Source organism: Typopeltis vanoorti, chromosome 17 (genome assembly GCF_054136105.1).
Source record: "Typopeltis vanoorti isolate ZY-2024b chromosome 17, IOZ_Tvanoo_1.0, whole genome shotgun sequence".
NCBI classification, from domain to species: domain Eukaryota; kingdom Metazoa; phylum Arthropoda; class Arachnida; order Uropygi; family Thelyphonidae; genus Typopeltis; species Typopeltis vanoorti.
In genome coordinates this window covers 77,997,040-78,023,703 of record NC_143565.1, presented here as the reverse complement: position 1 = coordinate 78,023,703, position 26,664 = coordinate 77,997,040, and the positions used below count along the sequence as shown (strand labels likewise).

The window sequence follows — 26,664 nt, the reverse complement described above, 5'->3', positions numbered from 1 at the left end:
GGGTAGAAAGTTTCAAAAGATCAGTTTTTCTGCTGGATTTTTCTCAGCATATGCTATAAAAATTTTCATGTGTATGTAGTGGTGGACTGAAGTGCTTAATAAAACAAGAATAGCATCACAAAAGTAATACAAAATCATATAAATCACAATTATGTGATGAAAATGAAGACTGATATGAATCATGGGAATGATAAAATTGATTGATAGACTAATGTGGATGATGCATATGCTAAAGGATGATCATGTGACATAGGAAATCATGTATGAAAACAAAAGAGTGGATTTGTTGAGTTTTTGAGGGATAACTATCTTAATAAGCATGTGATTAAAGCACTACAAGGTTTGAGTTCTGGATTTGCTAATATCTTCCCAGGATTTGTTTGTAAATGAGGTATCAACACTGATGTTGATTGGTGAGAGTGATAGCAGGGTACTGGTTTAGGAGGTGGATAAACAGAGAAGGGTTACTGCCAGCAAGGGAATATGGAATTGGTTAGTGAAACATAGTCAACTAGCATCAGTACCTTAGTTTGATGAGCTATGGAGAAAAGAGCTTGACAGAAGTGATAAGGAAGTATTGGACATAAGTGATGCACAGCTGTACACCAAGAGTTATGCAAGTAAATGGAATAGGAGTGTAATGATTGAACAGGAATAGCATCTTAAAAGTAATACAAAATCATATAAAGGGGTGCTTAAGGTTCAAAGCTGTATCACTGAGAGGAGACCTCCACATAGCCTTTAAAGGAATGCGGAGAACCGACCAGGGCTTCTGACCTAATGTCCAATCCTCACCTTCTCGTGGTGTACCCTGTTATCTACCTGGATACTGAACGGACGACAATGAGCTGGAAATTTAGAATTTAGCCGACCAAATTGTATTCTTATTGGCTTAAACCAAAATATAAAATTATGATGCAACATGAGAGAATTTCATGCTGAATGGGGTTAAACAAGACCCCAGTTGTTTTCACCAGGGAACCAGGGCAAAAAGTCAGCTACTGGAACAAATCTTAAAACATATCCCAGCTCAACATCACCAGAGTTTTCAAGATCGGTACTGTCAATATAAGAAGCCTAAATGGCAAAGAAATGGAGCTAGCTGAGGAATTAGATAAGTACCAGATCGACATAATAGGGGTGACTGAAACAAAAAAGACAAAAACTGGTGAGATCTTTCTGAGCAATAAATACAAAATGTTATATTCAGGCAATGACAATCAAGGAAAAAAAGGAGTAACCATAGTATTCAACACTAAATACGAGGCTAATCTTCTAGAATGCAGGCAGTCTCAAATAGATTAATGTGGGCAAATATCAGAATGGGGAACTGGACAATGATTATTTGTGCCTGTGGTCCCATAGAAGGTTCTACTAAGGTAGAAGTGGAGAAATTTTTTGAGGCTTTAGAGAAGGAACTGACACAATGAAAAAGGAAAAGTTGGTCCTTGTTGAGGATCTAAATAGCAGAGTAGGAAATGATTGCCAGACATACAAAAATATTTTGGGAAAATTTGGAGAAAAGAGCAAAGCTAATAATAATGGCAAATACCTGTTGGATTTCTGCTCGTTACATGGACTTGTTATTACTAACACAATGTTCCAACATAAAAATGTGCACAAATTCACATGGAAAGAAGAGGCAATGAATAAAAAAGTCTCATTGACTATGTTATTGTTGATAGTGATGTTTTCTCCCTTGTGCAGGACACCAGGGTGTACTGAGGATTTGAAATTGGAATTGATCACTATTGTTTTGAGCAGGATAAAATTGAATTTTGAAAAGAAGAACATGTAAGAAAGTTTTAAAGCGAATAAAAGTTGAACAGCTCTCAGATGTGAACTGTAGAAACATCATTCAAGAACAAATGATGAAAGTGTTTGAGAACAGGAACCAAACCTTGAAGATTCAGTGGCAAGTCCTGAAGAAAACATGATTGATTCAGCCAGAGAGACATGTAGTGAGGTTTTCTATCTGCATGGATAGAAAAATCAGAATTCCATGGGTGGACACAGGAAGTTAAAGAGGCAGTGAAGGAAATGAAGAATGCATATCAAAAGTTCCTGGCAAATAAATCAGCTTGGGCTCTTAGAGAATACAGAGACAAATGTAAGAAAACTAAACATTGTGTAAAACTAGCTAAACAAAAGTCATGGGAAGACTTTGGTAAGAACATAGAAAATAAATATCAAAAAGGTGGCAAGATATTCTGGAGGTTGTTGAAGAAGCTCAGAAATGGAGGAAAGAGTATTGTAAAAGGAATTAGAGATGATAAAGGTGACATGAAAAATGGGAGAAAAAGATATCCTTAAAGTATGGAGTAATTACTTTGAAAAATTGCTAAATGAAACAAGCAGTGACAGCACAGCGTTAAAAAAACAATCATCAGGCATGCAGTCAGGAATACATATCCATACTCGAAGTAGAAAAAGCCATCAAAGGCTTGAAATGTGGAAAGGCAGCAGGAGCAGATGATATTCGACAAGAAATGCTCAAGTATGGAGGTATTAAAAGCCTTAAAGTGACTGCACTGCACAGTTCAGAAGGCCTGGACAGAGGGACGAATTGTGGATGATTGGAGTAGAGCTGTCTCATAGTACCCATATATAAAAAGAGAAATAAAACTGAATGTGTGAGAATTACAGAGATATTTCTCTACTGAATGTTCCTGGTAAGATTTACACAAATATACTTGAGAAGAATTGTGGAAGAAGAGCTTGGTGAAGAACAAGCTGGATTCAGGCCAAATAGAGACTGTCAGGATCAGATTTTCACTTTACGACAAATAGTTGAGAAATCATGGGAATATAACAAACGTCTGCATTTTAGTTTTGTAGATCTGGAAAAGGCATATGACAAAGTGCCAAGAGAAAAGCTATTCAAAACACTACAGTTATATTGTGTCAATGGGGCATTGATTTCTCTCTTATTCCATATAAATTCATTTAGTTGACTTCCTACCATACCAGCTTTGTTAATTCCGTTGTCTATTTCCATATTTAATTTACTATCTTCACTAAAAATTGTGCCTAAGTAGCTGAAATGTTTCACTTGTTCTATAGGTTCTCCTTTCATGATGCAGTGGTTATTTGCAATGTTTCAGCCTATTTTCATTGTCTTTGTCTTGTTATTGCTGACCTTCATATCATATCTATTATAACAGTTATTCAGTTTAGTCAGGGAATCTTGCAGACTTCTAGCGGATTTATTTAGAAGTATAACGTCATCTGCATAAAACAAAGAGCTGACATTAACATAGCCAATTTTGATATCAGGTTTATTACCACTTTCCTTCATAATGTGATCCATATAGATAATGAATAACAGAGGGGATAATGTACATCCTTGTCTGACACCAAATTTAACATTAAACCATCTTCCTGTACTTCCTTCAATTCTAACTGCTGACTTACAAGTGAAGATTAAGTGTTGCTTATAATCTCAGCTTATCATGTAGCAGTCTGTCACTGAGTTAAATAACTAATTTAAGGGCAGAGTTGAATACCTTTGCACATTTCCTAAAAATGCCTTACAATATATCATTCAAGAGGTGAAGAGATTAGAAATGAATGTACTGACGTTTATTCCATACTGGAGGTGTATGGGTGTTGAGTAGAATAAATGTCAGTGCATTCACTTTTAGTCTCTTTGCTGGGTTTTAAATATCATCATGATCACCAGTATAAAATATACTGACAATGTACTCAATCACTAATTTCACAGCAGTGGCGACATCGCCACCATTCCTTTGGCTTGGCTGGTGCATCTTCTCTCATATTGTGCTTTTTTTTTCTTTCCTTGCTATTGTTGTGTCGGAAAAAAATGATGAGTCATCCTTTTTTCTTGCCCAACATTAAGTTACCTCATAAGGAGAGTATAAGGACATGCTTATGCCTCCGGACAGAGAATGTGCCTTTTTACAATCCAAGTACATAAATATCCAAGTGTGTAAGCTCTAAACAATGTTAAAATAACCCATTAGTTTAATAGAGAATAATTCTAAATGAATTAAAATATAAAATCATGTATAAATTGCCAAGTAAATGTGTATAAGCCAGAGCAAACTTTAAGCCATGTAAAAGCAGTTCGTAGCCACGGCGTCCAATCAGCAGCCGCCGTATGCGTGACGACACCGCCGAGTGAGGGAGCTGTTCTGAGGTATAAAGGTTTCGGCGGGGATTCGAATCACTCTCTTATCTCTTGTCTCCAGGTTTTGTCAGCACCTAGTCCTGTCGGAGAGCTGTGTAGAGCTTGCCGCCACGTGTAGCAAGAATTCCCCCTTGCTATGTGTGCTACGTGGGCCAAGGCTGCAACTACAATGTATTCAGATCCATAAGAAGAAAGAGCCACTGATGAAATCAACGTCAGTGTTTAAATCTGTGTATGGGTGTTTTTCGGTTTGTATGGAAACAAAGGAATAGCAAGACCCCATTAGTGAAGGTACAGTAAGCTGACCAAAGTATCCAGTTCAAGGCAACAACGGTAAGCGGAAGATTTTCTTATGTTAAATGTTGAATTAAAGTAACCGAAGAGTAGGGAAACAGAAGTTAAGGAAGCATGCTATTTCTTTGTAGTGTTATAGGAACAGTCTGCGATTTGGACACTTTTGTCTGCAATTGAGAAGGAAGCATATTAGGCTCCAGCCGAACAGGAGGCCGAGGTCCGAACTGTTTGTGTGATTTAAGAACAGTAATGTTATATGGTCAGAACGAAACTAATTGTTAACTAAAATTTTGGAGGGGGGATTAAGTAAAATAGGAAGTATTATCCTAGAGAAGTTCATGTCAGAATTATTGAGTTGTATTGTGTATATGTGCAACATTACATGTGTGATAATATTGAGTAACTTAGTTATAAGAGTCTGAGAATAGACGTACGTATAGAAGTGAGGAATTTATGTCAAAGTAGGGACTAGTATAGAAGTTATGGATGCGATTAATTAAGTAAAGGGAACCCAGACTCTTTTAAGATTAAGGATTTGATTAACATGTATACTTGTCTTTGTGCAATAATAAATGTGTTTCTTAAAATATAATCAAATGAGTTTGTCATCCTTTCTGCGGATTTGAGCTACTGTTTGGAAAATTTCGTACCATGCATTTAAGGGGAAACCATTAGTGATAGAAGAATTGGGACCACGACTGCTTACTTCTTGATCCCTACATTTTTTTTTTAAGTATTCTTGGATGACATATCAGAATTTAGTTGCCGGCTGGCGCAGTCTTTAATTAATACACATTCGTCGGCAAACGAATATCTGATATTAAGTGATACAAAAATTTATGTTAACTGTAAGGCTAAATTAAAGACAATTAAGGATATAACGATAAGGCAGTCACATAGTCACACAGACATCCAAGATATAACACTATGTTTGTCACATTTCTAGCCAGCATCTTATATTCCTCATGCATTGGTCATTGCATTGTATCCTACTTCCTCCCGCCTTCATAACTTTTTTTAGTGTTTACTTAAGCTTATCTTCTGTCTATTTTACTCCTGTGTTATTTATCTTCCTTTGCACATTCTGTGTCATGTATCTCGTTAGTTAACAGCTTTGCATATATTGCTTGTTTCAGATGTTTCAAACCAAAATCTCAGGCCCCATCAGTCTCTTTCCCCTCATGATTCCTCATCCTATTTTATTGATTTAAGCTGACCAGAACCTTCTCTAATCATCCTCCTTAGAGTTCCACATATATATCCTGTATTTTGACTTCCAGCAAGTTAGCAGTTAATGATTACTCTTAATAGCAATGGTAGCATTTATGCTTCATTCACAATTCCATTCTCTGAAGCTATCACCAAATGCAACACTCTTAAATGTCATGTTATTTTCATCACATGCTGCCTAATATACCATATTTTCTGGTGTATAAGACGCACTTTTTTACCTTAAAAATTCATCTTAAAAATGGGGTGCGTCTTATATAATGAAGGTAAAGATTGTTTCCTCTTTTCAAAGTCATACGCACTCCCTTTTATGTTCCAAGATCTTTGTAGGCGGTTAATGGTGCAATCAAATTGATGCGTGACTTTCACGTGACTTTTAGCGCATCATTGGCTAAGAACAGGGAGTCCCTATTAAAGTTTCATAATATCTTATCCGAATAATCAGTTACCGATGTTTATCAGTATTGAGTTGATGTGTTGAGATATTTTGTGTTAGGTTTTTTCCAGAAAATTGTATTAAATTTCTTGGGTGCGTCTTATACACCGGAAAATACGGTAGATATCCTGCAGGAATTCCAGAAATTTTCTCTCTCTCTCCCCATTAGGCATCTTAATTTTTTCTTACCCAGTACACTTATCTAAACCTTCACAGGCCTATGTCAACATCCTATTGGATATTCTGCTCTGCTTGTGTCAATTGCATATGAAATAGCCTTAATCAACGTCATGACATATCCTCTACCTGAGTCGACATAATTTCTTCATACTTTTGTCTTTCCTGTCCTCCTAGAAGATTCCACATTATGTGATTTTCATTCTCTCCTGTATATTACCCTTCAGTTAACTAAGTTTCATATGTGCCAATAATCATTGAACAAGCTGATTTATATATTCTCACAAACTAATCATCCTTGGTTCTGATACACCTTGCATTAGTATACAAACATAAAGGCTCATAAGTCATACTTATGTTATTACTCTCTTTTACTGTTTCACCAGTCTATAACCTTTTAAACTTTCTCTTCCTATCTTTCTACTTCTTCATATATGACGAGTCTTGTTTTTTTTTAGAAGATCCCACCTATGCTACTATCCTGTACTGCCTCTGTGTCATGTATCTCATTAGATACATGCCAGAAATACTTCTTACCTTACTCTGCCCACTGTTGTTTCTCTGTTCTTTTTGCAGAGAGCCACTCCCATGTCTTTCACCCTGTCACAATCAAGCTGTCATTCTTGTATCCACCTTACTATTTTGCTGATCCACATATTCACATTCATCTTCTTCTATCTTTCCACAATCTGCTTCTCATTCCCCTTCTCTATCGACACTTAAAATTCCACATTTAAAAGATTAATTTTTGAGGGAGAAAAGACAGTATGCATAACTTGTCAGTGGTGGATATATGCATGCAGTTTATTTATTTATTTATTTTTTTAATTACTTTTTTTCATGTTAATAGGTAAAAATGATGGCTCTGTAAATGGAGTACGGTATTTCCAATGCAAACCACGATTTGGTATTTTTGTACGTCCGGATAAATTGGTACTGGATAAAAGAGGAAGGGTTGTTCGTATAGCACGGCAGACCAGTGGAACAGTTTCAGATGGAGTATTAAAAAGGTCCAGAAGCAGAGGAGAAGGTAATTATTATAAAAATGGCATTATGTTACATTTATTAACTGATGTTAATAGACTTGCTAGATTTTTTGTTATTTATAGATGAGATTTCTAGACCTGCATTATTTTGTTTATCCAAGTATGTAGGTAAAATGTTTAACAGGAATGGCAAACTTATGCTTATCAGTTTATAGTGTTCTACATTAGCATTATAAGATATAATAGTATAATTTCATATCACAGTTACATAAGCAAGGCCAGACTAAATGCATGATGCATAACATGTCACTGATAACAGTGAAACATGGCAGAACTCAAAAACCATTGACCCTATTGAACTCACACAATTAAAGTCAGTGTATTTGTTCACCTGTTATGTTATATTGTTTATTGTAACCAATAACATTTCAGGATTTATTTATGTATATTTATTTATGTTCTTGTATTTCAGGAATGAATTACAAGAACATAAATAAATAACCAAAAAGTCATTGTCTATATATATACATTGAATGTTTACTTTTTTGATGGAATTCTATTGAAATAATTTTTATGTTACAAGTAAATGTAATATAGTGATTCTTGTGTGTAATGTGAAACTATTTTTATATGCTCTGTGAAAAATAATAATGTTGATTCACTTCAAACTCATCCGTCATCATTACTAATATACCATCAGGCTAACACACACACACAAAAAAAAACTCCTTTGCATCAAACTGATTGAAATAAAATTGTTTTAAATTGAAGTCTAGAATTTTGGCCACTAGAGGGCTGCAACATTCTTACCATTGGCTCTGGAAAAGATGTGCTATTTTGTGTAATAATTAGTGATATTGCTTGCATTTTAGAATACTGTTGTTTATTTTTGATAACTTAATGTGCATGCATGATCGTTGGCCTTGTGGTTTTGTTACTGCCATTTTTTTATTGAAGTTTTGAATCTTTCTCGAAGGGAACACCTTCGAGCCAGGTTAACTTGTTGTGTGGCACAAAGATCAAATGCCATTAACAATGTCGACTTTTCAAAAATGGTTCAACATCGTGAGTGCAACATGTATGTGTGTGGCAAAATGTGAAAGATGTGCTTGTGCAGAGACTGAACAGGAAACAAGAGAAGGTATGGATTTGTTGGAAAGTGCGATAATTTTTTAGACTAAGTTATCAGCAAATATGAAACAGACTGAAGGAATGAAAGTTGGCATAAATGAAAGAAATGTAATTATAGTCAGAACAAAAGTTAGTGAGATTGAGAGAGTAAAAGAATGCAAGAATGAAGAAATGAAAGTAAGTGATATGGAAATGAAAGGAAGTATGAATGAGGAAATTGAAGTAAGGTATGGCAGAACAAACAAGAATGTCGGAGTAACAGAGAGTTAAATTGCCAGAATGAAAGATTTGAAGAAAGAAATATTCAAAATGAAAAATGAAATGAGGAATATGCGGCGTGATATTAGATGTTTAGCAGAAACAAGTGAACAATTGCCAAAGAATAGAATAAAAGAGAGAAAGAGGTGACAAATGATTTGAGAAATGAGTGGGCCCATAAGGTTTGCTATCCAGGAGAAAAAACAAGCAGGATAATTCATGCTTTGGATATGAGGAAGAAATGAGCAACAGAATTAGTGATGGTTATGGGAACAAATGATTTAAGTGGACATCAGGAGGAATGTAAGGGCAGATATCAGGAGGTTATTGAGGAGAGTGAAAGATAACAGTATAGTGGGAACAGTTATTAGCTTGTTGCTGAGATATGACAATGATGAGTTGAGATGGAGAGTCAGAATAATAAATGTTATGCTGACAGAGCTGTGTGAGGAGAAGGGAGTGCAGTTTGTGGAAGTGGCATATATTTGAGGGCAGAATGGGATTTACTGATGTGATGGCTTGCATTCAAATGGCTTTGGAGTGAGTGAACTGGAGAAACTGTTGCTAGATGGAAGTGCAGTGTGATGCAAGCAAGAAATCAAAAGTAAGAGGTGAAGTGAAAGATCAGGAGAGTGGTACAGGTGAGACTGAAGTGCTTGGCAGTGAAAAGAGTAGTAGTATAAGAGATGGAGAGAATGGGAATGCAAGGGAAATTGGGGAATGGGGAGTGGAAAGGGAGACATGGCATAGGGAGAGTAGATGTTAGTAGTAGTAATGAATATATGTATGGAGAAGAGCAGCATAGAAATGGAATAGATTGGAACATGAGTGAGATAGTTAAGACTGAAAGGATATACGAGGGTGGTCTGAAAAGTTCTCGGCCTTGGCCATAGGTGGCAACACTTTCGCCGCAATTTTTTTTTCCTAAGTCGGTACATCTGTCATAAGCATCCATTTGAAATTTCAAGTCATTCTATCAAGTAGTTTGTTTTATACAGCTGTCTGAAGCAAAAGTGTTGCCTGTATCTCTTGAAATGGATAAAATTGAGTACCTTGTGGTTATTAGACAAAACTATTTAATAATGACATTCTTCCATCACTCCATATGGATCAGAAACATGGAACACGACAAGAAAAGAAGAAGAAACTCTCAGAATAACTCAGTGATTATGATGTGATCACCTGGGTTGTAGCTAGTCATATGAAGACTTCTGTGAGAGGATATATGTGGAAGTACAAGGCTGGTAATTATGCCAGCCTTAGGCGACAGCTTGGAGCTATAGTGTGGAATGAGGAGTTGAGTGGTAAGAAAATAAATTCTGCTTGGGAACTGAGAAAGAAATACATAACAGCATCAATCTGTGAATGTATTCTGAAGGTCAAAAGGGCTGAATAAGGTAGGTGGAAAATGGATGAATGAGGGGATTAAGCATAAAATCTCGAATAAGATGGCACTTTAGAGACAGCACAAGATGAATAATGGTAATAATCAGTTGTACAAAGCATATAAAGAGCAAATCAGGAGAGTGACTCATTTGATAAGGACAACAAAAGTGCAGTATGAGCAGAAATTAGCAAATGTCAAGAAAAACCCTCATGAGTCTTTACAATATGTGACAAGTGGGAAGAAGAATGATTATGGTAAGATTCTGTTAATGGATGAAAGTGGGAGATTGGTAACTGCTGCAGAGGATATAGTCGAAGTATTCAGCGAACAGTTCATCAGGGTGTTTCATCCTCAGTGTGAAATCAGAAACTCAAGTGTAGAGAATGAAGAGAACACTTGTGAGCAAAAGTTATATGAGGAGTTAAGTAAGCTAGATGTTAAATGGATAGGCTTATGCATCCATCACACATGTTGAATTGAATTTAAGTGGTATTGATGCGAACACAGATTGATAAGAAAATAACTATTTATTAACTTAAAAGCTAATATATCGCTGGTATTATATCCAGCGTCCTCAGAGCACACAAACAAAGTTTGTTACAAATGCGAGACATCCACAATTCGATGTAACAGTGGGGCTAGTATAAGTAATTGTAGTGTGCAACACAAGACTAAAGTCCTAATACGGTGCCATCTTAGTTTAAAAAAAAAAAAAAAAAAAAAAAACAGTAGTCCAAAGTTTTGAAATAGAATAAAATTAAAATAAATAACTATTAATTTGGTCTTAGGATGATTGTCTCCCAAATCTTTGGTAGATTTGGTTGTGTAAATCTACCAAAAATTTGGGAGACAGTCATCCTAAGACTAAATTAATATTTATTTATTTATTTTTTAAATTTTATTTTATTTTATTTTTTTATCTTAGATGGTGCTGTATTAGGACTTTAGTCTTGTGTTGCACGCTGCAATTACTTATACTAGCCCCACTGTTGCACTGAATTGTGGTTGCCTCACATTTGTAACAGACTTTGTTTGTGTGCTCTGAAGATGCTGGATATAATACCAGCGAAATATTAGCTTTTAAATTAATAAATAGTTATTTTCTTATCAATCTGTGTTCGCATCAATACCGTTTAAATTCAATTCAACAAGCTAGATGTTAATAAGGCAATATAATTTGATGATATATCACCACATGACTTAAGGGAATGTTCCAAGAAATTAGCATCTGCCTTAAGCTACCTATTTAACAAGAGTCTTGCAACAGCTCAAGTGTCCCAAAGGAGAGGAACGAAGGCGAAATGGTTCCACACAATGGGGTGATAAGGCTAAGGCAACAAATGATAGGCCAATCTGTATATCTGGAATTGTAGTTGAGTATTGGAGAAGTTGGTGAGATATGAGATACAAAAATGAGTCGATAACAGTGTTTTTTTTTTTTTTTTTTTTTGTGCTTGTCAGCATCGGTTTGTTAAAGGAAAGTCGTGTTTTACCAACTTGCTTACATACTATAACAAGGTGATAAATGTATGTATTGGACAAGGGAGATGCATATACAGTAGTATACTTACATTTTCCGAAGGCTTTTGATTGATTTCCACACCACAAGTCGGTCACTAAACTGAAGTAGATGGGATTGAATAGGCTTCAGCATGTGGATGCGGGGGGAAGGCACTATCTCGAAAGAGGAAAATCACTAGTGGTGTGCCACAGGGATCTGTTTTGGAACCATTGTTATTTTATTTGTATATTAAGGATAATGGAATAAACTTAACTGGTAATATACAACTGCTTGCAGATAATGAAAACTGGAGAGAGTGATGAGGAATGGAGCATATGTTGTTACATCATAGGAGGACTTGAATAGATTGTACAAGTGGGCATCGGTATAGAACTGTCAGTTTAGTGTTGCAAAGTGTAAGGTTCTGAAATTTGGTAGGCAACAATGGGATGCAAAGTATACACTTGGTGGTGAACTTTTGGAGGAGTTTGAGGAGATAAGAGAGTATAGAGTGGTGGTTTACAAGGATCTGAAGTTCAGAGGTCACATTGCACAAGTCATGAAGCCATCACATCAGATTATGGTAATGATGCAGAGGACCTTAACTTGTAGAAAATGGTTCTGGTTCCATTGTATAAGACCTTGACCAGGCCTCTTATGGAGCAGATGCTTGATATTGTGGTGAATGCAGATACATTGAATGAGTTTAAGGCACAGTCAGATGGGCTTTTTGTGTAACTGTTTGCCTCCCACAATGAGTCTTTTGATTCCATAGAGGTCTAATGTTCATCATCATGCATATCAAGGATTTAGGCACCTAGCATGGCCTGTTCTGGCCTTAAAAGTCATCGTTTAAGAGGACTTCCTGGTTTTTCGTTTTCCTAATGGCTTGTATTTTAAGGCTTGTTTTGGTAATCTTTCTGTTTTCATTCTTTAAATGTGTTCCATCCATTTATGTTTATATTTTTTAATTTTTTCTATTACTGGTTCTTGGTCTAATGTTAATAATAGTAATAAAAGAATGGGTTACCTAGTTAGCCACATATTACCTTTGGGATCTCAAATAGGATTGCATAAGCAAAAACAAAAAAACTTTGAGGTTGTAAAAATCTGTTGTATAACTAACCTAACGTTTTTTATTATTGATGTCTTACAAATAGAAATTAGAGACTGCTGCTAATTTGTCAATGGAAATGGATGGCAGAGAAAAGATAACCATGCATCTTTGCATCTTATTTCCATTGCATAAAATTCCTTCATTATCATCAGTTTCCTGATATGTATCATCAAAGGGTGTTCTGGTATTATGACAGCACTATATGATCAACTTTGCATTATTATTAACTTCCTATCAATAGTTTTCCTCCAAATTAATCTATTACTTGTCAGCACTCCAATATTGTCATATCTAGCATTTTGTTATTCTAAGTCGTTTCTGACTGAATCAATCTGCCCAGACCTTGGTATTTCTCTGGGTCTTTTTCTTACTATCTTGGCATCAGACACCTGTTTTGCTACTCTTTCCTCTCCCATTCTGTTTAAGTGACCATACCACCTTAGATTAGTCTTGTTCTTACATTCTTGAATGCAAACAATGTCAAGTTCCTTCCTAATGTCTTCATTTTTAATATGATTCTGCTATTGATGCCATCTGTTCAGGCCTCTAATCATTGATCAAGTGCTTTATTTTTAACCCAACTCTTCAATCCATAACTTAAAACTGGTTTGGATACTTGTATACTGCTAGTTTAAGATCATCAGAAATACATATTTATACACAGGGACAGAAGCTATGTTATGATACACTAGAAGGAACATATTAAAAAATAAATAAATACAACTTGTATATAAGTGGGAAGTGGTGAGCTATAAGGGGCTCGTGCGAGCCCTTTGTTAAATTTTTCTCAAACTTGCGAGCCCCTTGTTCTTCTTGTTTAATAATTTTGTAAAACTAGAAAATACCACTGTGGAATGTATACATGCTACCATAATTGCTACTTTAAATTCATATGGATTTTCTGATAACTATATAAAAAATCATTTCATTGCATTTTGTTCTGATGGAGCTAGTGTAATGTTAGGAAACAAATCGGGTGTTGCAATCAAACTTCTACAAAAATTTCCCAACGTTGTGATTTGGCATTGCGCTCATCGTTTACACTTAGCATTAGACAATTCGATAAAAAAACATTAAAGAAATAAATCATTTTGAAATATTTATGGATAAATTATATGCTTTTCATCATCAATCACCAAAAAATCAACAAGAATTAAATACGATTGCAAAAGACCTTGGTATCAAAATTTTAACATGTTAAAACATGTTCCAACTACGAGTATACTCGTAGTTGGCAGCGAACGTGTTAAAGATAGGCCATGTGTTTGGACCACGATGGGCAGCTTGCAGTTTACGAACGGCTCTTGCTTTGTGGAGAAATTACCCAGCTTTATGCAAGCATTTTGCATCAAACGATAAATATAAGGGCTTTTTAAACCAACTTCTCAATTTGGAATTTTAGAAGATCTAGCATTAATGATTGATATCCTACAGGAATTATATCTGTCAGAAGCTCTACAAAGTCGCAATATAAGTATTATAAGGGCTAAGTTAGGCCTTTTTTTTTTTTTCCTCTCTCTCGACGATGTGAGCCCTTTGTTAAAATTTCCATAGCTCCACTGTAAGTGGGTCTATATCAGTAGCTATTGGCTGGAATTTAATTCTGTGGAATTGATTTCCATGCACACCCCACTCTGCAACCTATTCCACTCGTTCATCACTTTCCAAGCAAAAAAATCTATTCCTCACACCCTTGCTAATCACAATGTTGCTCAATTTCCAAAGATGACCCCTAGTTCTTTCACCACCAGACTTGCTCTGAAAAATTTCCTTATTCATCCTGTGAAAACCTTTCAGTAATTTGTCTGTCATATCCCCCCCCCCTTTCTGCCTATCAATCAATTTCTATTACACACTAATCCTCGTGCAATCCATAGATTACACGAGGATTAGTGTTGGTGATTTGCCTCTGGATCTCTCCACCCACTCCTCATTCCAAACCCATGTGACCAGATTTGTGATAAACAGGTATAATAACCTGTTTATCTCTGCTTCTGAGTGTTCTTCAGTAACAAAGTAATCTGATGAGCTGTTTTAGACACTTTTGCAATATATCTCTAAATTTCAACTCCCTATCCACTAACATCCTGAAATACCCGACTTCTTCAATTTCTTAAAGTATGGTTCCATCAATATGTACACAACTGGTAATTTTTTCATCCCAAAATACATAACCATACACTTTGCTACATTAAACTGATATCCATTCTCCTTTGTTCATACTGCTAGTCTATTTAAATCATCCTGCAAAAATTTAACATAATCTTTATTGACTATTGCTTTACCCAGTTTTGCATCATTGGCAAGCAACTGAGTATCTCTTCTTAGATCATTTCCTATATCATTAATGTACAAATTGAATAGCAGTGGCCAAAGTACAGAGCCCTGTAGCACATCACTAGTTACACTGGCCTCTACTGATGAATAAACTAGTGTCTGGTATATCTCCATCGATCACTTTATTACTCACTTCCGTAACTTCATATTTATCCCTACGAGGGTGGTCTGAAAAGTTCTTGGCCTAACAATGAAAACGCAAATTTATAATTTCAAAATTATTTTTATTTTTCAGCATAATCTCCTTTAAGACTAATACATTTATTCCAGCACCATTATCGTCCCTGTAGTGGTTCTCAGTAAGATCTGCAAAAATACCCCTCTACAACTGCAATCACCTCTTGATTTGAAAAAAAAAGCTGATCAGCAAGGAAGAGTTTTAGTTTTGGGAATTTTTTCATCTAGTCTGGTTAAAAGATCGGAATAATATTCCCCCGTTATTGTTTTACCCTTTTCAAGATAATTAATAAACAAAATGCCTTTAGCATCCAAAAACACTGATGCCATAACCTTTCCTGCTAATGGAACCGACTTGGTCTTCTTTGGCACTGAACAACCAGCTTCTGTCCACTGTTTTCACTGCTATTTGGATTCTGGTGTGTAATGGTGAATCCAAGTCTCATCCATAATAATAAATCAATGCATAAAATCAGTTTTATTCTTGTTAAAATGCTTCAAGCACTGTTAAGAGATTTTCATGCAAGTGCATTTTTGATCTGCTGTGAGCAAGTGCGGTACCCATCTTGCACAAAGTTTTTTTCATTTGCAATTCTTCATGCAAAATATATCCTACATGTTCTTTTAAAATGCCTATAGTCTCAGCAATTTCACACACTTTGACTCGCCAGTCATCCAATACCATATCGTGCATTTGATCAATGATTTCTGTTGTTGTTATGCATTTTGGACTTCCCTCACATGTATCATCTTCAAGGCTGGTATGGCCATGTTTAAACTCAGCAGCCCATTTCTTATTGTCAAAAATGAAGGAGAAGAGTGCCCATAAACTTTTATGAACTTCGAATGAATTCCTTTTGGCTTTAAACCTTCTTTTACAAAGAATTTTATAACCACAAGTTACTCAATTTTATCCATTTCAAGGGATACAGACAACACTTTTGCTTCAGACAGCTGTATAAAACAAAGTACTTGATAGAATGAATTGCAATTTCACATGGATGCTTATGACAGATGTATCAACTTAGAAAAAAAAAATCTTTCCGATAGTGTTGCCATCTATGGTCGAGTCAGAGAACTTTCAGACCACCTTCATATGTGTTTCAGTTTATTTATCATAATTCCATGGTATCCTATTGAAAGCCTTTGCAAAGTCCAGCAGTATTATCGTATACCCATTATCTTTATCCAACTCGGCCCACGCTGTGTTATAAAAAGTGATTAAATAACTGGGGCTTGACCTATCCTTAACAAAGCCATGTATAGTATCCCATTCCTGTCTACCCATTCCTAGGTTTTTTCCTTAACCAATTTCTCCAATACCTTGACTGCCACCCCAGGGATGCTGATTGGTCAGAAATTTGCTGCCTCAGTCTTGGAGTTTCCTCTATGCATTAAAATCATTTTCTTTTCTTCCTACACCCTTGGAACCAACTGAGAGCTGAAACTTAAATTAGCATTGTGATCAAATGCATTGTAAATTCCCTAGCACCTTCATTGCATACATTTCACACACATTCTCTGTTATGTTTGCCACTTCAGTCTCCCACATTGCACTGCATGAAATCCCTCAAGTTGAACTCCTTGAATGATGATGCTTTGGGTGCTATTATTTACTTCATATTAGTGCCATGCTTGTATCTTAACATACAGGACTTATATTTAAGCAAAACATCAACTATTACCACAGTATAATCTACCTCTAATACAATTTCTGACTAATATTGCTACTTAAAAAAAAACAAAAAAAACAGACAGCTTATCTTTCAGGAGCACTCAAAACATAGGAGCTGATACTAGATGTCACCTACCAATATTCTGTTTTTCTATTATTTCCTTAATATAAGGGATGGCTGTGACCTTATTATAATCTTTTATTTTTGGATTTATTTTGTGAACAATTCTGTTGATTGTTTTCCTGCTGTAACCCCCTCACAAAATCTGATTTTGCCTTTCTTATCATGTTGTTCGGCCATTTTTGCTTGCAATTTGTACTGCTCGTGAGTGTGCTGATCTCCTTATGTACAGTCAACTCTTACTATAGTGGTTTTAGAGGGGACCACAAGAATAGTTTGTTATTGTGAATAATTTTCTGTAGTCTTTTAATGTAATATTGTATCCATGTAGAATTGGTCGGGACTTTTCAGTAGTTTATTATGGTAAGTGAATTTTTTATAGTGGTGTTCGCTATAGTGAACATAAAAATATATCCTCCATAACTTGTTACTAGCTTCTGCTTAATTATATTACTCATCCATCTAACTCCTCCTACTTGACTGATTATCATGACTCTGCGTACACATGATAATGCTTCCTTCAAACACCCGTTGACTATCTTCCACACACTGCTAACATCCTTCCCTTGCAGATTCTTCTGCTATGGGACTGCTTCAAGCTGCCTTCTAATCTTGTCATAATTATCTTCCCTTGTAGTTCCACATATCCACCTTCTTTACTGAAAATTCCATGTTTAGCAACCTCCTAAATCAACTACATGATCAGTTCTTTTTCCAGTTAAAGCAATCTAACTGCCTTAGTTATGGACAAATCTTCTGATGCTATCACCAATCCACTGCTCAATCCTGAATACCCTTCATTACATTTTATTTCAAGTAGTTATCACTTAATATGTGTATAAATTCCATTTACTTCTCTCTGTGTGGTTCTTCTTGTTTCCAGTCTTTGTTCCCATAGTTGAAGTCCCCTATAATATCATTTTTGTTCTAGGTGTTTATCAGAACTTTCCAGCTCTTCCTCCTATGTAATAAGACAAATAATTGAAAAGATAAATGGACACCAAAAATCCTTTGGGCTGGCAATTATTGACCTGAAAAGCCATTTGATTCAATCTCAACATTAGCTATTTTAGATTTGCTTAAAAATAAAGGAACTGAAAAAAAAAAACTTGCATTGATATACTATCCATATATATAAAAATTCAACTGCATCTGTGAAATCAGGAACAGATATGAAATTTCCTATAAAAAAAAAGGGAGTTAGACAAGGAAATTCCTTTCACCTAAATTATTTACATCAGCTCTAAAAGAAATTTTTTAAGACCTGGATTGGAAAAATAGAGGAATTATGATAAATGGGAAAGAACTAAGTCACCTATGATTTGCTGATGAAATTGTTCTTTTGAGAAACTCTGCAGAAGAATTTCAACAAGTGATCAGTGAATTGAATGCAGAAAATAAAAAGTAAATATTAAAATATAAAGACAAAACAAAAATAAGGTATAACAAATGCATCACCAAAAAGCCAGTCCAAATGGAACATAAGGAAATTGATATAGTAGCCTTCTATATTTATATAGTAGCCTTCTATATTTACCTTAGACAAAAGACTGCAGTAGAGGAAGACTGTGAAGAAGTTATATGTAGAATTCTGCTTGGTTGGATAACCTGTGGATAAACACCATGAAGTACTCAAAGGTAACATGCCACTCTTCCTTAAAAAAAATATTCTACAGTTGTATACTTCTGGTCATGACATATGGAAATGAAAGGTCTACATTGACAAAAAAAAAATAAATAAATAAAAATAAAAATAAATTGACCAACAAGTGGCCAACAATTAAGGTTAGCATACTTGAAAGCAGACTAAGAAAAATTGTTGAAGAGAAATTTGTGGAAGGACAAACTGGATTCAAGCTAAATAGGGATTGCATGTTTACTTTAAAACATATTGTTGAAAAATCATTGATGTATAATGGATCTGTATTTAAGTTGATTTAGAACTGTAAGAGATGTCATAAAGAGTAAATATGTTCAAAATGCTACACATTTGTATGGAGTAAACTGATATCACACAAAGCAGTATATGTACTGCATTGTAAGTCAGCAAGTCTTACAATGCAGTAAGTACAGGAATAATGTTAGTTGCAAAATCTGATAAACAAAATATATTTTCATATATTTAGAATTAAAGACAGAAACTGTGAAAACTGTAACATGGAAATCACTGCATACTCATTTAAAAGCTCATTTAATTTAGGTATAGTTGTAATTGATGGGAAACTACTTGCCATAAATACTGTTAGAACTGCCACACCCCCTTCTTGCACTGTCCACAGAATTGTGCAAGCCCAGTTCCATAGTGGTGCTGTGCACAGTCAATATTCATGTGTTTATCAGTAGAGAGAGAGAGTTGTCTAGCTGTATTGGTTAACATGCAGTGGGAAGAGCCATGTAACTGTAATAGTCCTTCACAAGGTTAGAATGCAGCCACCTATTATTTTCAGCATGTTAAAACACTCGGGATCGGTAGGATGTTTGTATATCTGACTATTAACTGTTATAATGATACAGAAGACGTATCTAACCACCAAAGGACAGGTTGACCATGCTGCATTAGGACAACAGCTTGTTAGGGTTGCGAAGGCACACTCCACCCTAATCCTATCCTGTGAGAGTGCAGAAAGTGATATTATGAGAGATGAAAGCTTTGCAGAGAACGATGTCACATGTACTAGCTGATGAGTAGATCTAAGCATTATTATCATCAAACATCTACAGGGTCCATGGACTCATCATGAGAGGTTAATCTGTCAGGTGCATGGCTCATCGTGCTGCACCATCTCAACACTCTCAAGACAATGCATTTCAATCATCCATTACTCATGGGGATGGGAATATTGTGAATAGGTCATACATTGGGAATGCCATTTGCAGAACTTCATGATGAAGAGAAGGGAGAGATATGATTGCGATATGTAAATTGGTTGTGATCAAGTTAATGTGGAGGAGATTTTTCATAGAATGGAGGGAGACAAAAGGTAGAAAACAGTCTATATCTAGAACTATATAAGGAGGATATGACTAAGGCAAAGCACAGCTGATTGCTGTCTCAAAATGTGAGATATCCTGGATGTTTAATCAGTGGAAAAATAACTCACATGCTTGTCTAAGAGATGTAACTGTGGCCCTAAGACACTCTATCAGGAATGAGATTGCAGTCAACTGAGATAATAAATTTAGTTTAATCCTTTATCAAAGTTTAAACTAAATTTATTATAGTCTAACCAAGTGAAAAATAAACTTTCAACATCTTTCTCTAAATCCAGAGTAATTTAATAAAAAGGTGGCACACTGTTTGGCAACTCCTATAGGTAGAGATGACCTTGCTGGTGCTTCTGCCTGGTATCTGCACTTGGGCCTGGCTCCCACTAAGGAGACCTCAGTAAAGGTCGAAACTAGTCTGGGTAGTGGCCCTTCCCTTAATGCATAACATTATACATATCCGCAAGGAGATGTGTTTTGCATTATGGGAGATACTGAGATAGGAGTGATGTTGGCTTGCTCCACCTTTGCAACGAGTTTCCCGGTGTTGTACCACCTTACCCCAGTCCTGAAGATACTTTCAGGTGCAAACTTTGTTTGCTCACACTTGGATAAAGGATTAAACTAAATTTATTATAGTCTAACCAAGTGAAAAATAAACTTTCAACTACTCTCCTGATTTTTCAATTCATCTCTTACTTCAGATTTGCACTGCACCTCCCTCAATCAACAGTTTCTCTAGTTCACTCACTCCAAAGCCATTCAAATGCAATCCCTCACATCGATATAATTCCAAAAGCAAATGTGTATTGCAATTTATCATATGAAAATTTAATAGCAGAAAAATCAGTAAAACTACAATTAAGAAATAATAAATTAAACTGACATTAAATTTAGAAGGCATCTGACTTTTGTTGTGTGTGTGGTTTCTCTATATAAACTTCTTTATAATGTACATTTTTATCTTTGTCATCCTTGAAACATTCAAACTTCTTTCTTAATTTGGATCATTTTCAATAAAATAAATAACTTTCCAAATGTTAGAAAAGCCTTAGTCATTCCACTTGACAGTCAAGATTTTTTATGACTACTCATTGTTTTCTTCAGTATATAATAACTCATTTAAATATATTGGTTATTCTTGATGATATGAAACTAATGATTCTTCTTCATTTTCTTCATCCACTTGATCAAATACTGATTTTGCCAATCCTTTTGCTTATTGTATTATCTGTTGACTTGTTTACTGGTAATTATCACGAATCTTCTGCAGGCCAAAAATTTCTTCCACTTGTCTTGTAAGCAACTCTGTGTTACTCCATTACAGAATTCTCCAGTAATGTCTATAGTTATTTTAATATTAAAATTTTTTTTTTCATTTTCTTTTGTTTGTTTGTTTTGTGGGTGTATCCAGTTTTTGTATCATTTTCTTCAGTATTCATCAGTATACATCACAAATCCAGCCTCTGATCCATAGGCTGGATTTGTGATGTAGTAGTGTTTGGTGCAAGAATAGCACTTTAATGTTCTCATATCTCTGAAAATCTACAGATGTCCCAGAACCATTTTTCCTCTCATAGTAACTTTCCAGCTCAGGAATAAATAGATTGATAAAGTAATCTCTCAAAGTATACACTTCTTTGACTTTTGCTCAACTGACAGTTCTGATTCTGACAAACAAGTTAAACTTTTGGTTTTTCGGAGTAGTAAACCATCAGTGGTTTTAACTTACAACTTCTGCAGTATTAAACCTGAACAAAAGAGTACATCACTTTTTAGCTGCTTTGCAACCAGGCTTCACACCTATTTCCAAAATAGAACATTTCCCGCTAAGTTAAACACTTGCCTTGGTTCATAATTTTGGTTAACAATTACAGCCTTCAGTATGTAAAATTTCCAGCTTCTTTGTCAGTGGCACCAGCTCCCATCAGTTTTAAATTGTGAAAGTCATGATGGGTCTTTGAATTTCTGGAACCACTCAGCACTAGCATTAAATGTTTTTAGCCTCAGAATCTTCATTTTTTAAGAACTAATAATAAGAGTTTTATCTTGAATAAATAGCTTGAGTAGGAACACTCTTTATTTTGATGTTCAGTCCATGAAGTTAGAACTCTTTACTGTTTTTTCATAATCACTCATCAGGTAATAGAAATTCAAGCTGCTTTCATATTATTATTGTTATCCTAGACCTCCAGGGAGTCATGGGACTTATCAAGGGAGGCTATACATCACCCAGACTATTGCCACACCTTTTCTTAAACTCATTCAGTAAGTAAGTGGAAAAGTTTGCTTCACCACTTCAAGAGAGAGACTGTTCCACTTACTCACTGCATAGCACTATTCTATAACATTTTTCATCATTGGCTCTAATGGTACAAAGTGTTGATTCACTAAGTCCAGTCACTTATTTTATATCCTTCAGTTTTTAGTTTCATATTTTTTCTCCAGTAATAGCCCTTCTTTTCTTCAAAAAAAAAATTCTGTCTTAAAATAGTTAAAGTAAAATAGCTAAGAGTTTATAAACAAAGACAAATTTCATTGTACACAGAAACACCACACATCAGTTCAGGTACTTGGCTTAAAACATTAACAGTAGCATTTTTCTGATACTTGTATAAAGAAAGAGTTTTCTAAACGGCAATAACGAGTAGAAAAAAAGAGCAACTCTTTTTTTTTTTTTTTTTTGTAACTTTAAATATATTTGAAAATCATGTACAAATGCTTAATGTTACATACATCCAGTTCATAATTTCTGGGGGGGGGGGGGGAACCGCTCTACCATAAAATTGCATGAGCCAAACATGTGCAACTTTGAGGTATCACAATGTCTAAAAATATAAACTTGCAATTGATCTATGCAGCACAGTCACAGTTCCTTGGTATAGTGTGTGTATGTCTGTCTAAAGATATGTTGAAGATAGATGTGGGTTGTTATTTAGAACTCCCCTTTTAGGTCCAGGTTGCCCTTCACTTACCACAACTGTTTCTTCCTTTACTGACCCCAATCCAAAGAAGTCATAGATAAAAAGAAAAAAAAAGGTATGGTCCACTTTTACTGAGATTACTTTGTTACCACTCCCTTCTATCCTCAACTTTTCCATGCTATTTTCTTTTTTAATTTTCCCATTTCTCAAGAAAAAACAACAGGTGATACATTTTCATTCATTTAACTTTCCAACAATAAAATAGTCTTATTACTGATACAATTAATACATTCAGAGACACTGACCTTACTTCTGTACTTGAAATATTCATTATATATATCATTACTTTTGTCATAAAACTAATGCTGTATGATATTACTTATATGATTTGTGCTCTCATGAAATTGTTTTCAGAAATACTTCTTTTATACACAAATTCTACAAAAAAAAAAAATAAATAAATGAAACCACCTATCCCATAAATACTGATAAATCTACAAGATATTTAAAAACTCAATGCAGAAAAGATGGACATGTTAAAATTCACTCTCTATAAAAAGAAAATAATTTGTTAAATTAATAATTATAACTATAATGCTCTAGAATTGCAAATTTGAAACTGTTCTCAGAAAAAGTAATTCCTGTATGATTCACAGCATTATATGATTTTATAAACTTTTTCTGTGATGTAATTCATGTTTATATCCCTATAGGATTATGTTCAACAATAGAAAATTCACTTCAAAGGAGTCATAGTCGAGGAGAGGGACTTTCTTCAATAGGAGTTAATATATCTCGTAGTCAAAACAAAGGAGAGGGTCTTTCCAAAGCTTCTGATCACACAGATGGTAGGATAAGGAGGAGTCGTGGTGATGGGCTGATGGAAGGATCTACATTAGGAAAAAGTAGAACACTTGGTCCTAAAATTAAAAAATGATTTAAAAACTTTGAAAAGAGAACTCGTGTTCAGTAGGCATGAACTGGACTCATCACTAGGCCTCAAGTGATCCATGTTGTGAGTATTGTCCATCAACTGTGCCAGGATCACTAGTTTATCACTTAGCTGCCCTGCTGGGCAAGAGTAGAACTTCAACAAGTTTTACCCATCCATCCATTCCATTACTGTCACCTGCCAAGATTAGAGAGTAGTTGAGTCCCAATTGCTGTCCACCAAATTAATCAATACAAATCATCTTCTGCAGACCAATGCTTCCTCTTTCTATTAACAATGAAGGTTCCATACTGGTATTGAGATGTTTGTTTAATTATATCAAAAAAAAAAAAAAAACCTATAAGCATATTGTTAATATTTATATAGTGATTTTTATCTGAAACCTTTTTTCTTTGTGTTCATAAATGGAATGATATATTTGTAAAATGGTGTGGAAGGATGCCAGTTAAATGGTACATACTGTATAAATGAGACACTATTGTACTTTGTTATATATATATAAATATATATATATATAAATTATCAGTTGGTAATTCATATGTTTAGAACTGCTGCCAAGTGTGCCATGAAAATATTGAGTAGTGTAATGTTACTTCTTTTATTTACATTTTAGAAGAGGTTTTAAAGGCACTGCTGGAATTTTTGTAAGTCACATTGTTAGCCCTATTGAATGTTGCATGGCATGAGCATGAGCATGTGTATTTCTCTGACAACCTAGATGTATTATAATATTAATTTATAAATGTGCCTGGCACATATTTTTATAAATATTTTGTAGGTGTTATAATTTGTAAATATTGAGAATGGACTACTTTAAGTTCATAAAGCCAAAGATTTAGCCTTATGTTGTGAACATGGTTTATTTTTGTTATAGAGACTACTCTAATTTAGATTGGTTTAAAGTTCTGGGGAAAATTATTTGACAAATAGTAGTTAGTATTTTAACTAATAAATTTAATGTAAAATCACCAAGTTTCTAAAGAAATGCTATTTATTTTTATTTTTGTAGTAATTATACAAATATATTTTTTAATATTACTAATATGAAGAAAATACTATTTATTTTTCATTTAAATGCATCTTCTTATAATAAAATAAGTTCAACGTATTTATTCTGCTCAGTTATAGAATTTACATCTAAGAGTTAGATTTTACTGATTTAGAAGGCATTTTATTTTTTTTATACCATTCCAATGTTTTTAATAGTAATTTTTAGTTTTCAGTAGTAATTTTAAATATAATGTGCAAATTATTTAAATAGTACCTATAAAGGAGCTGCATTATATAATATAACATCAAAGCATGCGAAAGTTTTCTAGCAGTGTCTCTTTCTTCCCCTCTTTTTTTAAGTGATCTGTAAAGTTTTAATTTGGCAGCTAATATTTTAACAAAGCAAAATGCTGTGATAGATAAGACATTCCAACAGTTGTTCGGTATTGCAGTTTTGTTTGTTTATTTTAGTTATTTTATAGCTTACATCTGTGATGAATATATTCTTCACTTCATCAGAAACGTCCTCCAAGTAACTTTAAATGGTAAAAGTCTGCACAATTTCAACTTCTGTCAACACACATAATGCAAATATGAGTTTTCTTTAGATATAGATTCTTCTAATAATAACCTCTATATACTACAAATCTGGCTGTCATCTGGAAGATGCTTTTTCAAAATACCATTAGAAAAATAACATTTGCATTTAGAACTAAAGCTTGAAACATATGTTTGGCTCTACTATAACAACACTGGCATTATTTATAATAAACCTGACAGTGTTGTTATTGGCAAGCATCACATTTGTTCATTACAGAAGACAGTTTTCATGTACATAATTAATGTTTTAGTAAACTTGTTTGGTGTTTCTAAAACTTAGCATTTTTTCAAATGAGGCAGAAGTGGCAGGCTGTATTTAATCCCTTTCGTTTACATATGTTCCTTTTCAGGTAATTGTGCTAGCATATACCTTTCTTGGAATGATCACTGTTAATTGGTAGCACTTTGTCGTCTTGTGACAAGTGAAGTATTTTATCTCATTCGTCCAGTATCAGTAAGAGGCTTTCTATCCTGATGTTTTTGTGTATATTTGTAGCACTTTTATCAGCTCTCCAAAAGATGTAAATGTAAATTAGGTGTTAATAATGAAGAGGAGATCAGTAGATTCCAACCCTTGCTCAACTGGTAGACATGTACTTGCTGCCCAGGTTATTGCTTCCAAATAATGTTGGACCAGCAAGTTTGTACAGTATTTCTTTCTCTACCTGCCAGTCTTGTTTGTGAATAAATGTAGGATTGAAGTCAATAAAGTTTGATCCTTGAATTGTTTGCTTGTTTATTTGTTAAATATTATTAAATATAATGATGTATTTAAATTCATTAATCATTTTCAGTCCTTTATTATGGCTCTTATACAAATAATAAAAGTATTAACATTTTTTATTATTTATATAAAATTTGTAATAAGAACTATATATTTATGAAGTCATGCAATTCATTTTGTTATTTAAGGTATGTGTTTCAAACTAAGTTTGTGAACAAATGTTTTATAAAGCATATACATAAACTTTATACAATAAAGTGATAAAAAAGTTATAGAATAAAGTAATAAAATAAGTTTTGATTAATTCATCGCAAAACTTTACATAACTCAGAGTTTTAGACCTACTTTGCTCTGCATTAACAAATTTAAGACTTTTTTCTTCCAAAACAGTGCAACAATAAAAAAAAAAAAGGGGGGGGGGGGAATTTTATATCAAGTCTGGTCTTCTCTCATTAAACACAATATGTCTGTGGTTGCCAGAAGGCCACGAACCAGCTAAAACCTTCATAGCA

At 34.5% G+C, this 26,664-nt stretch overlaps 1 protein-coding gene across 6 annotated transcripts in view; it reads left to right on the top strand.

The window, feature by feature from the left end:
* Window positions 1-26,152, top strand: part of Khc-73 (Kinesin heavy chain 73) — an 842,240-nt gene extending 816,088 nt beyond the window's left edge. For all 6 annotated transcript variants that reach the window (XM_090407555.1, XM_090407554.1, XM_090407553.1 and 3 more), the window contains 2 exons: window positions 7,138-7,317; window positions 23,600-26,152. In XM_090407555.1, coding sequence (XP_090263681.1) covers window positions 7,138-7,317; window positions 23,600-23,823 — 404 coding nt within the window. In that variant the 3' untranslated portion in view covers window positions 23,824-26,152. The remainder of the gene's footprint in view (window positions 1-7,137; window positions 7,318-23,599) is intronic.
* The last annotated feature ends 512 nt before the right edge of the window (window positions 26,153-26,664 follow it).